At 47.7% G+C, this 16,930-nt stretch overlaps 1 protein-coding gene across 1 annotated transcript in view; it reads right to left on the reverse strand.

Moving 5' to 3' along the window:
• Nucleotides 1-16,930, reverse strand: part of LOC112236928 (ankyrin repeat and KH domain-containing protein 1-like) — a 60,994-nt gene that overhangs the window by 34,268 nt on the left and 9,796 nt on the right. The window contains 2 exon segments of the mRNA XM_042325965.1: nt 4,406-4,553; nt 6,603-6,759. Coding sequence (XP_042181899.1) covers nt 4,406-4,553; nt 6,603-6,759 — 305 coding nt within the window.

A 16,930-nucleotide genomic window follows, 5' to 3' on the forward strand; every position in this document is an offset into this window, starting at 1 on the left:
ACATAACCCGCAAAAAGAGGACACCTTTCACGGAAGTCACTGAAATTACTTGTTCAAAAAGGTTGATTACACACTTGCGACAGACACACACTGCTCTCTCGTGCACACACACACTGCTCTCTCGCGCACACACACTGCTCTCTCTCGCGCACACACACTGCTCTCTCTCGCACACACACACTGCTCTCTCGCGCACACACACACTGCTCTCTCTCGCGCACACACACACTGCTCTCTCGCGCACACACACACTGCTCTCTCGCGCACACACACACTGCTCTCTCGCGCACACACACACACTGCTCTCTCGCGCACACACACACACTGCTCCTCTCGCGCACACACACACTGCTCTCTCGCGCACACACACACTGCCCTCTCGCGCACACACACACTGCTCTCTCTCGCGCACACACACACTGCTCTCTCTCGCGCACACACACACTGCTCTCTCTCACACACACACACGCTGCTCACACACACACACTGCTCTCTCTCGCGCACACACACACACACAGCTGCTCTCACACACACACACACTGCTCTCACACACACTGCTCTCACACACACACTGCTCTCTCACGCACACTGCTCTCACACGCACACTGCTCTCTCACGCACACACTGCTCTCTCACACACACTGCTCTGCTCTCACACGCACTGCTCTCACACACACACACTGCTCTCTCACACACACACACACACTGCTCTCACACACACACACTGCTCTCACACACACTGCTCTCACACACACACACACTGCTCTCTCGCACACACACACTGCTCTCACACACACACACTGCTGCTCTCACACACACTGCTCTCTCTCACACACACACACACTGCTCTCTCTCGCACACACACACACTGCTCTCACACACACACACACACTCTCGCACACACACACTGCTCTCTCACGCGCACACACACACTGCTCTCACACACACTGCTCACACACACTGCTCTCTCACACACAGCTCTCACACACACTGCTCTCACACACACACACACTGCTCTCACACACACTGCACACACACACAGCTCTCACACACACACACACACTGCTCACACACACACACACTGCTCTCACACACACACACACTGCTCTCACACACACTGCTCTCACACACACTGCTCTCACACACTGCTCTCACACACACACTGCTCTCACACACACTGCTCTCACACACACACACTGCTCTCACACACACACACTGCTCTCACACGCACACACTGCTCTCACACACACACACACACTGCTCTCACACACACACACACACACTGCTCTCACACACACACACTGCTCTCACACACACACTGCTCTCACACACACACACACACTGCTCTCACACACACACACACTGCTCTCACACACACACACACACACTCTCACACACACACACTGCTCTCACACACACACACTCTCACACACACACACTGCTCTCACACACACACACACTGCTCTCACACACACACACTGCTCTCACACACACACACACTGCTCTCACACACACACACTGCTCTCACACACACACACTGCTCTCACACACACACACTGCTCTCACACACACACACACACTGCTCTCACACACACACACACACACTGCTCTCACACACACTGCACACACACACACACTGCTCTCACACACACACACACACTGCTCTCACACACACACACACACTGCTCTCACACACACACACACACACACTGCTCTCACACACACACACACTGCTCTCACACACACACACACACACTGCTCTCACACACACACACACACTGCTCTCACACACACACACACAGCTCTCTCACACACACACACACACTGCTCTCACACACACACACTGCTCTCACACACACACACACACACACTGCTCTCACACACACACACTGCTCTCACACACACACACTGCTCTCACACACACACACACTGCTCTCACACACACACTGCTCTCTCACACACACACTGCTCTCACACACACACACTGCTCTCACACACACACTGCTCACACACACACACTGCTCTCACACACACACACACACTGCTCTCACACACACACACTGCTGCTCTCACACACACACACACACTGCTCTCACACACACACACACTGCTCTCACACACACACACTGCTCACACACACACACACTGCTCTCACACACACACACTGCTCTCACACACACACTGCTCACACACACACACACACTGCTCTCACACACACACACTGCTCTCACACACACACACTGCTCTCACACACACACACTGCTCTCACACACACACACTGCTCTCACACACACACTGCTCTCACACACACACACACACTGCTCTCACACACACACACACTGCTCTCACACACACACACACACACTGCTCTCACACACACACACACACTGCTCTCACACACACACACACTGCTCTCACACACACACACACTGCTCTCACACACACACACACACACACACACACACACTGCTCTCACACACACACTGCTCTCTGCTCACACACACACACTGCTCTCACACACACACTGCTCTCACACACACACTGCTCTCACACACACACACACACACACTGCTCTCACACACACACACTGCTCTCACACACACACACTGCTCTCACACACACACACTGCTCTCACACACACACACTGCTCTCACACACACACACTGCTCTCACACACACACACACACACACACACTGCTCTCACACACACACACACACACACACTCTCACACACACACACACACACCACTGCTCTCACACACACACACACACACTGCTCTCACACACACACACACTGCTCACACACACTGCTCTCACACACTGCTCACACACTGCTCACACACACACACAGCTCACACACACTGCTCTCACACACTGCTCACACACACACACTGCTCTCACACACACACACTGCTCACACACACACACACTGCTCTCACACACACACACTGCTCTCACACACACACTGCTCTCACACACACACACTGCTCTCACACACACACACAGCTCACACACTGCTCTCACACACACACACACTGCTCTCACACACACACACACACACTGCTCTCACACACAGCTCTCACACACACACACACACTGCTCTCACACACACTGCTCACACACACTGCTCTCACACACTGCTCTCACACACTGCTCTCACACACACACTGCTCTCACACACACACTGCTCTCACACACACACACACACACTGCTCTCACACACACACTGCTCTCACACACACACTGCTCACACACACACACACTCTCTCACACACACACACACACACTGCTCACACACACTGCTCTCACACACACACACACACACAGCTCACACACACACACTGCTCTCACACACACACACAGCTCACACACACTGCTCTCACACACACACAGCTCACACACACACACTGCTCTCACACACACACACACTGCTCTCACACACACACACAGCTCACACACACTGCTCTCACACACACACACACACTGCTCACACACACACTGCTCACACACACACACTGCTCTCACACACACACACTGCTCTCACACACACACTGCTCACACACACACACACTGCTCTCACACACACACACACTGCTCACACACACACTGCTCTCACACACACACTGCTCTCACACACACACACAGCTCACACACACTGCTCTCACACACACACACTGCTCTCACACACACACACTCTCACACACACACTCTCACACACACACACACACACTGCTCTCACACACACACACACTGCTCACACACACACACTGCTCACTCACACACACTGCTCTCACACACTCTCACACACACACACTGCTCTCACACACACACACACTGCTCACACACACACTGCTCTCACACACACACTGCTCTCACACACACACTGCTCTCACACACACACTCTCTCACACACACACTGCTCTCACACACACACACACACTGCTCTCACACACACACACTGCTCTCACACACACACACTGCTCTCACACACACACACTGCTCTCACACACACACTGCTCTCACACACACACTGCTCTCACACACTGCTCTCACACACTGCTCTCACACACTGCTCTCACACACTGCTCTCACACACTGCTCTGCTCTCACACACTGCTCTCACACACTGCTCTCACACACTGCTCTCACACACTGCTCTCACACACTGCTCTCACACACTGCTCTCACACACTGCTCTGCTCACACACACTGCTCACACACTGCTCACACACTGCTCTCACACACTGCTCTCTCACACTGCTCTCACACACTGCTCTCTCACACTGCTCTCACACTGCTCTCACACACTGCTCTCACACACTGCTCTCACACACTGCTCTCACACACTGCTCTCACACACTGCTCTCACACACTGCTCTCACACACTGCTCTCACACACACACACCTGTGCGAGTTCATAGTATCCAGCAGAGCAGGCGAGGCAGAGAAGACTCTCTCCTTCCTCAGTGTGTTCGTTGACGCTCCGCCCCTCGTCTAGCAGCTTCCTCACGGCGTTCACGTCTCCGTCCGAACACGCCTCTGCTAGACTACGGCTGAAAATAACCAGACTGCTACAATTACTGCCACTGTGACAGGAAAACACACACACACACTTCGTAATCAAACAGTTACAATTACTGCCACTATGACAAGAGAACACACACACACACAGCTCATAATCACACTTCTTTTATTACTGTGAGAGAAACTACCAGACATATGATGCTTGACTGAACTGTTTGATCGGGTACCATATTGATCACGGCAGTAATACATTGATTGACATTCAGATATTGACTGCTATATTCAGTTTGTCTCACATACTTGTCGGCCTGGCCAGCGTTGACGGTGTTCTCTTCTCATGTATTGACAGATGTATTGACAGATGGACTGGTGTAGACACACATAGTTGACGTCTGAAGTTTACATACACTTAGGTTGGAGTCATTAAAACTCGTTTTTCAACCACTCCACAAATTTCTTGTGAACAAACTATAGTTTTGTCAAGTTGGTTAGGACATCTACTTTGTGCATGACACAAGTCATTTTTCCAACAATTGTTTACAAATTATTTCACTTATAATTCAGTGTGTATCACAATTCCAGTGGGTCAGAAGTTTACATAAACTAAGTTGAATGTGCCTTTAAATAGCTTGGAAAATTCCAGAAAATGATGTCATGGCTTTAGAAGCTTCTGATAGGCTAATTGACATCATTTGAGTCAATTGGAGTTGTACCTGTGGATGTATTTTAAGGCCCCTACCTTCAAACTCAGTGCCTCTTTGCTTGACATCATTGGAAAAATCAAAAGAAATCAGCCAAGACCTCAGAAAAGACATTGCCGACCTCCACAAGTCTGGTTCATCCTTGGGAGCAATTTCCCAATGTTCATCTGTATAAACAATAGTACGCAAGTATAAACACCATGGGACCACGCAGCCGTCATACGGCTCAGGAAGGAGACGCGTTCTGTCTCCTAGAGATTAATGTACTTTTGTGAAAAGTGCAAATCAATCAAAAGAGCAAAGGACCTTGTGAAGATGCTGGAGGAAACAGGTACAAAAGTATCTATATCCACAGTAAAAAGAGTCCTATATCGACATAACCTGAAAGGCCACTCAGCAAGGAAGAAGCCACTGCTCCAAAACAGCCATAAAAAAGCCAGACTACGGTTTGCAACTGCACATGGGGACAAAGACCACACTATTTGGAGAAATGTCCTCTGGTCTGATGAAACAAAAATAGAACTGTTTGATCATAATGACCATCATTATGTTTGGAGGAAAAAGGGGGAGGCCTGCAAGTCGAAGAACACCATCCCAACCTGTGAAGCACGAGGGTGGCAGCATCATGTTGTGGGGGTGCTTTGCTGCAGGAGGGACTGGTGCACTTCACAAAATAGATGGCATCATGAGAATGGAAAATGTGGTGGATATATTGAACAACATCTCAAGACATCAGTCAGGAAATTAAAGCTTGGTCGCAAATGGGTCTTCCAAATGGACAATGACCCCAAGCACACTTCCAAAGTTGTGGCAAAATGCCTTAAGGACAACAAAGTCAAGGTATTGGAGTGGCCATCACAAAGCCCTGACCTCAATCCTATAGAACATTTGTGGGCAGAACTGATAAAGTGTGTGCGAGCAAGGAGGCCTACAAACCGGACTCAGTTACACCAGCTCTGTTAGGAGGAAATGGGCCAAAATTCACCCAACTTATTGTGGGAAGCTTGTGGAAGGCTACCCGAAACATTTGACCCAAGTTAAACAATTTAAAGGCAATGCTAGCAAATACTAATTGAGTGCATGTAAACTTCTGACCCATTGGGAATGTGATGAAAGAAATAAAAGCTGAAATAAATTATTAATAAATAAACAATTATTCTGACATTTCACATTCTTAAAATAAAGTGGTGATCCTAACTGACCTAAGACAGGGAATTTTTACTAGAATCAATTATCAGGAATTGTGAAAAACTTAGTTTAAATGCATTAGGCTAAGGTGTATGTGAACTTCCGACTTCAACTGTACTTGTCGGCCTGGCCAGCGTTGAGTGTGTTCTCTTCTCATGTATTGATAGATGGACTGGGGTAGGTACATACTTGTCGGCCTGGCCAGCGTTGAGTGTGTTCTCTGCTCTCATGCGCGTCAGGGCGGCAGCCGCCTCGTCCAGGGCACAGCTCACTGACGACGTCAGCCTCCGCAGCACCTCGGGATCTGCAAACGCTTTACCATCCGCAGTTGACAGTTTACCAATGCCTTCCGGGTTAAAGGTCATCACAGGAAACACAGGCATGGGGGCAAAACCACACCAAAGAAGCCAGGCAGGTGATCGTAGAGGCAAGTCCAGCCACAGCCAATCCAATCCAATGTTAGTAGCAGCATTCATAACAAAAAATACAAAACACAACACAAGCATGGGTTAGATCCAAATCAGGAAAACAGATTTGACAAGCTTAACAGTCTTGGGTATATACACTGAGTGTACAAACCATGACACATAGTGCTCTTCCATTAAATAAACTGAGCAGGTGAATCCAGGTGAAAGCTATGATCCCTTATTGATGTCACTTGTTAAATCCCCTTCAAATCAGTGGAAATGAATGGGAGGAGACACGTTAAAGGTTTTTTTTAAGCCTTAACACATTTGAGACATTGATTGTGTGTGTGTGTGCCAAGAACTGCAACTCTGCTGGGTTGTTCACGCTCAAACAGTTTCCTGTGTTTATTAAAAATGGTCCATCACCCAAAGGACATCCAGCCAACTGGACAACTGTGGGAAGAATTGGAGTCGACATGGGCCAGCATCCCTGTGGAATGCTTTTGACACCTTGTAGAGTCCATGCCTCGACGAATTGAGGCTGTTCTGAGGGCAAAAGGTGTTCCTAATATTTTGTACACTCTGTGTATGTCTATATGTCCAAACGTCTTGGTCTAGAGGCATTTTCACATGAAGTAATGTGAAAGTATTTCCACCTGAGAAGCTAGGTGAAAACATAGACATATGTCCTCCACCGACTGACCCAGTCCTCACAGATCTAACCCTGGGGGCTACACAAGAGTCTAAGCAATGGGTTAGGGTGCTACCTGAAGGGAAAAGGACTGGCTAGTGTCTGGGGGGTGGCTAGTGTCTGGGCTAGTAGCTGGGGGTAGGGGGTGGCTAGTGTCTAGGGGGCTGGCTAGTGTCTAGGGGACTGGCTAGGGGGCTGGCTAGTGTCTAGGGGACTGGCTAGGGGGCTGGCTAGTGTCTAGGGGACTGGCTAGGGGGCTGGCTAGTGTCTAGGGGACTGGCTAGGGGGCTGGCTAGTGTCTAGGGGACTGGCTAGTGTCTAGGGGACTGGCTAGTGGCTAGTGGGGGCTGGCTAGTGTCTAGGGGGCTGGCTAATGTCTAGGGGACTGGCTAGGGGGCTGGCTAGTGTCTAGGGGGCTGGCTAGGGGCCAGAAGGGTAGGTAGGGGGCTGGCTAGGTGCCAGAAGGGTAGGTAGGGGGCTGGCTAGGGGCCAGAAGGGTAGGTAGGGGGCTGGCTAGGGTCCAGAAGGGTAGGTAGGGGGCTGGCTAGGGTCCAGAAGGGTAGGTAGGGGGCTGGCTAGGGTCCAGAAGGGTAGGTAGGGGGCTGGCTAGGGTCCAGAAGGGTAGGTAGGGGGCTGGCTAGGGTCCAGAAGGGTAGGTAGGGGCTGGCTAGGGGCCAGAAGGGTAGGTAGGTGCTGGCTAAGGGCCAGAAGGGTAGGTAGGGGCTGGCTAAGGGCCAGAAGGGTAGGTAGGGGCTGGCTAGGTGCCAGAAGGGTAGGTAGGGGCTGGCTAGGGGCTGGCTAAGGGCCAGAAAGGTAGGGGCTAGCTAGGGGCCAGAAGGGTAGGTAGGGGCTGGCTAGGGGCCAGAAGGGTAGGTAGGGGCTGGCTAGGGGCCAGAAGGGTAGGTAGGGGCTGGCTAGGGGCCAGAAGGGTAGGTAGGGGCTGGCTAGGGGCCAGAAGGGTAGGTAGGGGCTGGCTAGGGGCTGGCTAAGGGCCAGAAAGGTAGGGGCTAGCTAGGGGCCAGAAGGGTAGGGGCTAGCTAGGGGCCAGAAGGGTAGGGGCGAGGGGCTTGGGGATCTATATGCTAGCAGGGCTCCGTCTTGTGAATTATACATGAGACCTAGTCTGGTGGACTAGCACTGTGTGTAGAAGGTGTTGGACAAGAAAGGCACAGCAGGGAGAAAAGCAGGAATGTCATACACGAATGAGTGTGTGTGAGTGGGAGAGAGGGAGGGAAGAGAAAGCCAGCAGAAGAGAGGGAGAGGACCGAGATGCAGGGAAGGGAGGGAGGAGAGCAAAAGAGAGAAGCAGGCAGGAGGGAAAAAACAGATTTTGTTCCGTTAACATACTGAAGGACCTCTTTCACAAGGACCAAGACACACTTCCCATCCAGGGAGGCCAGCCAAGCCAAAAGTGTGTGCGTGTCCGTTGACATGAGACAAGGGACAAAGTGAGAGCATGCTAGCAAGAGGAACACCCCCCACCCAAAAAAAACACCAAAACAATCAGAAAAAAAGACAAATTGGGTTCAGAGCTCAAGACAGCCATACAGTACGGCACCATCTATGTACCAGAAAAGTTTAGAAGTGGGTGGGTCCAGCCAGTCAGTGTTTATGTCACCACTGTGTGAGTGAGTCTAAACTTAGCCGACACCTGGCTGTCAGAAGGATTTTACAATGTTTCGCCAAGCGGGCAGGCAGGGCAAGTAGTGGAGGGCTGAGGTCTGGGTGGTTGATTGTTGTGTTGTCCTGTCTCAACAACATCACCACGGCTTTTGACAACAAGCAGTATTGTGCGGCTGTTTTTTACTGATCTGGCCGAAGCCTTTGATTCTGTTAACCACTGCATCCTGATCAACACAGTCAGCGACCTATGGTTCTGAGGATTAGCCTAGTTTGAAAACTATTTATTTGGCCGTGTACAATCCAAGGGGCCTGCTTTCTAACCCACTGGCTGTATGTACAGGAGTTCCACAAAGAGATTCTTGGGCCGACCCTATTCTCAGTGTATATTAAGAATGTTGCGCATGCTTCTGGTGACCCTCATCCACCTTTATTACACTATCCTGTACACAACTGGCCCATCACTGAACACGTAACCACCCTACAACATAGCTTTAACATCCAACATACCTTCTCTGACCTTACCCATAGCAAAAAAGGGAAATGCATGCTCTTCAACCGGAACTTACCTCAACATGCATACTCTCCTAACATTCTCAACCTCATTCCATACACACATTACCCACCTATAGTTTAAAATTTACATCTAGAATTGGTTTCCTAAACCGCAACAGAACATCCTTCACCCACTCTGCCAAGCACACCCTTGTAAAAATGACCATACTGCCAATCCTGGACTATGACGATGTAGTTTACAGGCTTGCCCCCAAAACAACTTGTCTTTTACCATATTGTTACCAGTGCCCCCTTAAACACTTATCACTGTGGCCTTTACACCCTGGTCAACTGGCCCTCGTTACATACGACACCAGAACCACTGGTACCAATTTACTTACAAGTCCCCCCTCTACCTCAACTACCAATCGCAACCTGCTCTCTGGTAGAGGCATTGTACTGGTCATTCCAAGCCCAGCACTTCCTGTGGCCATCAATCATTCCAGTTTTCGCCGCCAACAACTGGAACGAGCTGCATAAGACCTTCAAACTTGACACATTCAAGCCACCACACTCCTTTAAAAACATTACCTGATCTGCTGACTGATCAATATGCCTGCTGATCATTGTCTGCATTGTTGCCATTTTTGCCTCCTGTTTATTGTGGTATTTCTGCACTAACCCAGTGTGAATGTTTCTCATTAGGGCGGCAGCTGGCCTAGCGGTTAAATCATTGTGCCAGTAACCAAAAGGTCGCTGGTTCGAATACCCGAGCATTCAAGGTGAAAAATCTGTCGACATGTCCTTTAGCACTTAACTCCAATTTGCTCCAAGGGCGCCGTACTACTACGGCTGACCCAGTAAACCACCACGTACTACTACGGCTGACCCAGTAAACCACCACGTACTACTACGGCTGACCCAGTAAGCCACCACGTACTACTACGGCTGACCCAGTAAGCCACCACGTACTACTACGGCTGCACCTGTAAACCACCACGTACTACTACGGCTGCCCTGTAAACCACCACGGCTGCACCTGTAAACCACCACGGCTGCACCTGTAAACCACCACGGCACCTGCCACCACGGCTGTAAACCACCACGGCTGCACCTGTAAACCACCACGGCTGCACCTGTAAACCACCACGGCTGCACCTGTAAACCACCACGGCTGCACCTGTAAACCACCACGGCTGCACCTGTAAACCACCACGGCTGCACCTGTAAACCACCACGGCTGCACCTGTAAACCACCACGGCTGCACCTGTAAACCACCACGGCTGCACCTGTAAACCACCACGTCACTGCACCCATCTGGTATATGAAAAAACAGTCTTCTAGAAATAAATTAGGTGAATGTGTCAAAATGGTGTTAAACCAAAATAAAAAAAGATTCATGCGTTCCACATGTAGAGGAATAATATGCAAATTGACCCATAACTCCACCTAAACAACAACATAGGACTATACACTAGATGACCACAAGCAAGCAGTAAAATTAGATTTAAAAAACAGATGAAATTTTTTTTATTATGGAACAGCGGGGACTGTGAAGCGACACAAATATTGGCAGACACACACACACACACACACAATAACATACACACTACACATACACATGTAGTTAGTACTGTAGATATGTGGTAGTGGTGGAGTAGGGGCCTGAGGGCACACAGTGTGTTGTGAAATCTGTGAATGTATTGTAATGTTCTTAAAATTGTATAAATTGCCTTAACTTTGCTGGACCCCAGGAAGAATAGCTGCTGCTTAGGCAGCTAATGGGGATTCATCATTTAAAAATATATATATTGTTTTTTTTAAGAATGTGGACACCTGCTCATTGAACAACTCATTCCAAAATAATTGGCATTAATATAGTTGGTCCCCTTTGCTGCTATAACAACCTCCACTCATCTGGTTTTCCACTAGATGTTGGAACATTGCTGAGGGGACTTGCTTCCATTCAGCGACAAGACCATTAGTGAAGTTGGGTACTGATGTTGGGTGATTAGACCTGGCTCGCAGTCGGCGTTCCAATTCATCCCAAAGGTGTTCAATGGGGTTGAGGTCAGGGCTCTGTGCAGGCCAGTCAAATTCTTCCACACGGATCTCAACAAACCATTTATTGTATGCTGTAGCATTAAGATATCCTTTCACTGGAACAAGGGGCACGAACCATAAAAAACAGCCACAGACCATTATTCCTCCTCCTCCAAACTTTACAGTTGGCACTATGCATCGGGGCAGGTAGCGTTCTCCTGGCATCCGCCAAATCCAGATTGATTCGTCGGACAGCCAGCTGGTGAAGCGGGATTATTCACTCCAAGAAAACGCTTCCACTGCTCCAAAGTCAGTGGAGCAGGTTGAGAGCTTCAAGTTCCTTGGAGTCCACATCACCAACAAACGAACATTGTCCAAGCACACCAAGACCGTCGTGAAGAGGGCACAACAAAACCTATTTCCCCTCAGGAGACTGAAAAGATGTGGCATGGGGACCTCAGATCCTCAAAAGATTCTACAGCTGCACCATCGAGAGCATCCTGATTGGTTGCATCACTGCCTGGAATGGAAACTGCTCGGCCTCCGACCGCAAGGCACTACAGAGGATAGTGCGTACGGCCTAGTACATCACTGGGGCCAAGCTTCTTGCCACCCAGGACCTATATAATAGGCTGTGTCAGAGGAAGGTCCTAAAAATTGTCAAAGACTCCAGCCACCCTAGTCATAGACTGTTCTTTCTGCTACCACACGGCAAGCGGTACCGGAGCGCCAAGTCTAGGTCCAAGAGCTTCTACTCCCAAGCCATAAGACTCCTGAACATCTAATCAAATGGCTATTTGCATTCCCCCCCTCCCTTTTACACTGCTGCTACTCTCTGTTGTTATCTATGCATTGTCACTTTAATAACTACCTACATGTACATAGTACCTCAACTAACCAGTGCCCCCGCACATTGACTCTGTACCGGTAACCCCCTGTATATCGTCTCGCTATTGTTATTTTACTGCTGCTCTTTAATTACTTGTTACTTTTATCTATTATTCTTGTCCTTATTTTTTTAACTGCATTGTTGGTTAGGGGCTCGTAAGTAAGCATTTCACTATAAGGTCTACCTGTTGTAATTGATCTTAGGCTTGTGTGCGGCTGCTCGGCCATGGAAACCCATGTCATGAAGCTCCAGACGAACAGTTCTTGTGCTGACATTGCTTCCAGAGGCAGTTTGGAACTCGGTAGTGAATGTTGCAGCCGAGGACAGACAGTTTTTATGCGCTTCAGCACTTGGCGGTCCCATTCTGTGAGCTTGTGTGGCCTACCACTTCACGTTGTTGCTCCAAGAAGTTTCCACTTCACAATAACAACACTTAGTTGACTGGGGCAGCTCTAGCAGGGCAGAAATTTGACAAACTGACTTGTTGGACAGTTGGCATCCTATGACGGTGCCACATTGAAAGTCACTGAGCTCTTAAGGCCATTCTACTGTCAATGTTTGTCTATGGAGGTTGCATAGCTATGTGATTGATTTAATACACCTGTCAGCAACGGGTATGGTTGAAAAAGCCGAATCCACTCATTTGAAGGCGTGTCCACATATTTGTGTGTGTATGTAATAAATAAATAAAATGTTATATATATATATATATATATATATATATATATACACACACATACAGTTGAAGTCGGAAGTTTACATACACATTTACATATAGGTTGGAGTCATTAAAACTAGCTTTCAACCACTCCACAAATTTCTTGTGAACAAACTATAGTTTTGTCAAGTTGGTTAGGCCATCTACTTTGTGCATGACACAAGTCATTTTTCCAACAATTGTTTACAGACAGATTATTTCACTTATAATTCACTGTATCACAATTCCAGTGGGTCAGAAGTTTACATAAACTAAGTTGAATGTGCCTTTAAATAGCTTGGAAAATTCCAGAAAATGATGTCATGGCTTTAGAAGCTTCTAATAGGCTAATTGACATCATTTCAGTCAACTGGAGTTGTACCTGTGGATGTATTTTAAGGCTTACCTTCAAACTCAGTGCCTCTTTGCTTGATATCATGGAAAAATGAAAAGAAATCAGTCAAGACCTCAGACATTTTTTTTTTTAGACCTGCACAAGTCTGGTTCATCCTTGGGAGCAATTTCAAAACGCCTGACGGTACCACGTTCATCTGTACAAACAATAGTACACAAGTATAAACACCATGGGACCACACAGGGACCACCTATATTAACATAACTTGAAAGGCCGCTCAGCAAGGAAGATGCCACTGCTCCAAAACAGCCATAAAAAAACCAGACTACGGTTTGCAACTGCACATGGGGACAAAGACCACACTATTTGGGGAAATGTCCTCTGGTCTGATGAAACAGAAATAGAACTGTTTGATCATAATGACCATCATTATGTTTGGAGGAAAAAGGGGGAGGCCTGCAAGTCGAAGAACACCATCCCAACCTGTGAAGCACGAGGGTGGCAGCATCATGTTGTGGGGGTGCTTTGCTGCAGGAGGGACTGGTGCACTTCACAAAATAGATGGCATCATGAGAATGGAAAATGTGGTGGATATATTGAAGCAACATCTCAAGACATCAGTCAGGAAGTTAAAGCTTGGTCGCAAATGGGTCTTCCAAATGGACAATGACCCCGAGCACACTTCCAAGGTTGTGGCAAAATGGCTTAAGGACAACAAAGTCAAGGTATTGGAGTGGCCATCACAAAGGCCTGACCTCACTCCTATAGAACATTTGTGGGCAGAACTGAAAAAGTGTGTGTGAGCAAGGAGGCCTACAAACCTGACTCAGTTACACCAGCTCTGTTAGGAGGAAATGGGCCAAAATTCACCCAACTTATTGTGGGAAGCTTGTGGAAGGCTACCCGAAACATTTGATTTGACCCAAGTTAAGGCAATGCTACCAAATACTAATTGAGTGTATGTACACTTCTGACCCACTGGGAATGTGATGAAAGAAATAAAAAGCGGAAATAAATCACTACTATTATTCTGACATTTCACATTCTTAAAATAAAGTGGTGATCCTAACTGACCTGAGACAGGGAATTTTTACTAGGATTAAATGTCAGGAATTGTGAAAAACTAAGTTGAAATATATTTTGCTAAGGTATATGTAAACTTCCGACTTCAACTGTATGCATGCATATATATATATATATATATTCTTTTTTTGTAAACTTTGTATATTTTATGTATTTGTCCCGTTCTCTGTATACAGTGTGTTCCATGTTTGTGGTATTGTGTGTTGTCCCGTTCTCTGTATACAGCGTGTTCCATGTTTGTGGTATTGTGTGTTGTCCCGTTCTCTGTATACAGTGTGTTCCATGTTTGTGGTATTGTGTGTTGTCCCGTTCTCTGTATACAGTGTGTTCCATGTTTGTGGTATTGTGTGTTGTCCCGTTCTCTGTATACAGTGTGTTCCATGTTTGTGGTATTGTGTGTTGTCCCGTTCTCTGTATACAGCGTGTTCCATGTTTGTGGTATTGTGTGTTGTCCCGTTCTCTGTATACAGCGTGTTCCATGTTTGTGGTATTGTGTGTTGTCCCGTTCTCTGTATACAGCGTGTTCCATGTTTGTGGTATTGTGTGTTGTCCCGTTCTCTGTATACAGTGTGTTCCATGTTTGTGGTATTGTGTGTTGTCCCGTTCTCTGTATACAGCGTGTTCCATGTTTGTGGTATTGTGTGTTGTCCCGTTCTCTGTATACAGTGTGTTCCATGTTTGTGGTATTGTGTGTTGTCCCGTTCTCTGTATACAGCGTGTTCCATGTTTGTGGTATTGTGTGTTGTCCCGTTCTCTGTATACAGCGTGTTCCATGTTTGTGGTATTGTGTGTTGTCCCGTTCTCTGTATACAGTGTGTTCCATGTTTGTGGTATTGTGTTGTCCCGTTCTCTGTGTATACAGTGTGTTCCATGTTTGTGGTATTGTGTGTTGTCCCGTTCTCTGTATACAGTGTGTTCCATGTTTGTGGTATTGTGTGTTGTCCCGTTCTCTGTATACAGCGTGTTCCATGTTTGTGGTATTGTGTGTTGTCCCGTTCTCTGTATACAGTGTGTTCCATGTTTGTGGTATTGTGTGTTGTCCCGTTCTCTGTGTATACAGTGTGTTCCATGTTTGTGGTATTGTGTGTTGTCCCGTTCTCTGTATACAGCGTGTTCCATGTTTGTGGTATTGTGTGTTGTCCCGTTCTCTGTGTATACAGTGTGTTCCATGTTTGTGGTATTGTGTGTTGTCCCGTTCTCTGTGTATACAGCGTGTTCCATGTTTGTGGCATTGTGTGTTGTCCCGTTCTCTGTGTATACAGTGTGTTCCATGTTTGTGGTATTGTGTGTTGTCCCGTTCTCTGTATACAGTGTGTTCCATGTTTGTGGTATTGTGTGTTGTTCTGTTCTCTGTTGTACTGTTATGCCTCTCGGCCAGATCGTCAATCTAAATGAGAATTGGTTCTCAATTGACTTGGTGAAATACATAATTAATGCAGCTCAGAAACTGCGTCCGAAGCAGCAGCACATTCCCTATATAGTGCACTACTTTTTAAATCAGGACCCATAGACCTGTGGAATAGGGTGCCATTTTGGACACGGCCTGTGTCTCAGAGAAGAGAAAACTACACTGACATTTCTGTCATTTGCATTTTGTGTTGTGTTGATACTTAACAAAAAGCTTTAATATAATTGAATCCTGTGTTACCTACCATAATACCTTGACACACCCTGGTCCATATAACACACACTTACACCCATAAGCACCTGCTCTACCACTACACTACAACAGTCAAGAGCCAGACACATGTAGGCTACACACGAGCGCGCACACACTAACACAGACATCCACATGTTGACATTAGAAACATGGACATCCCTCTTCCTGGCTTTCCTCCTGTTTGAAACACCTCCTGCCTTCCTCCTTCCCCTGAAGTAATCAGTGATCTAACGTGGTCGGATGGTGGGTGACAGCTATGCTGTGTTAGATGCAGATAACCACACGTTTACTTCAATGGATCAAACAGAACTGTGACAGTTCGCAAGGCAAGGTGTCAGGTTTGTGGGAAGTACTAGAGGGGGCGAGCTGGGATCTGGTAGGGTGGAATGGGGTTGCTAGTGGGGTCCTTTCGTGTCAAGTAGGGTTAGATAGAATTGGTTTGGATGGGGTACTAGGCCTTAATCTTAAAGGTGAAGTAAGTTTGAATTGACTTTGGGACAGGGCTGAAGGCAGGTTTGGGACAGGGCTGAACAGTGAGATTGGGCACAGTTGGGTTCTGAACAACATGGGTCAGGT

This window comes from Oncorhynchus tshawytscha, linkage group LG08, assembly GCF_018296145.1.
Source record: "Oncorhynchus tshawytscha isolate Ot180627B linkage group LG08, Otsh_v2.0, whole genome shotgun sequence".
Lineage (NCBI taxonomy): Eukaryota > Metazoa > Chordata > Actinopteri > Salmoniformes > Salmonidae > Oncorhynchus > Oncorhynchus tshawytscha.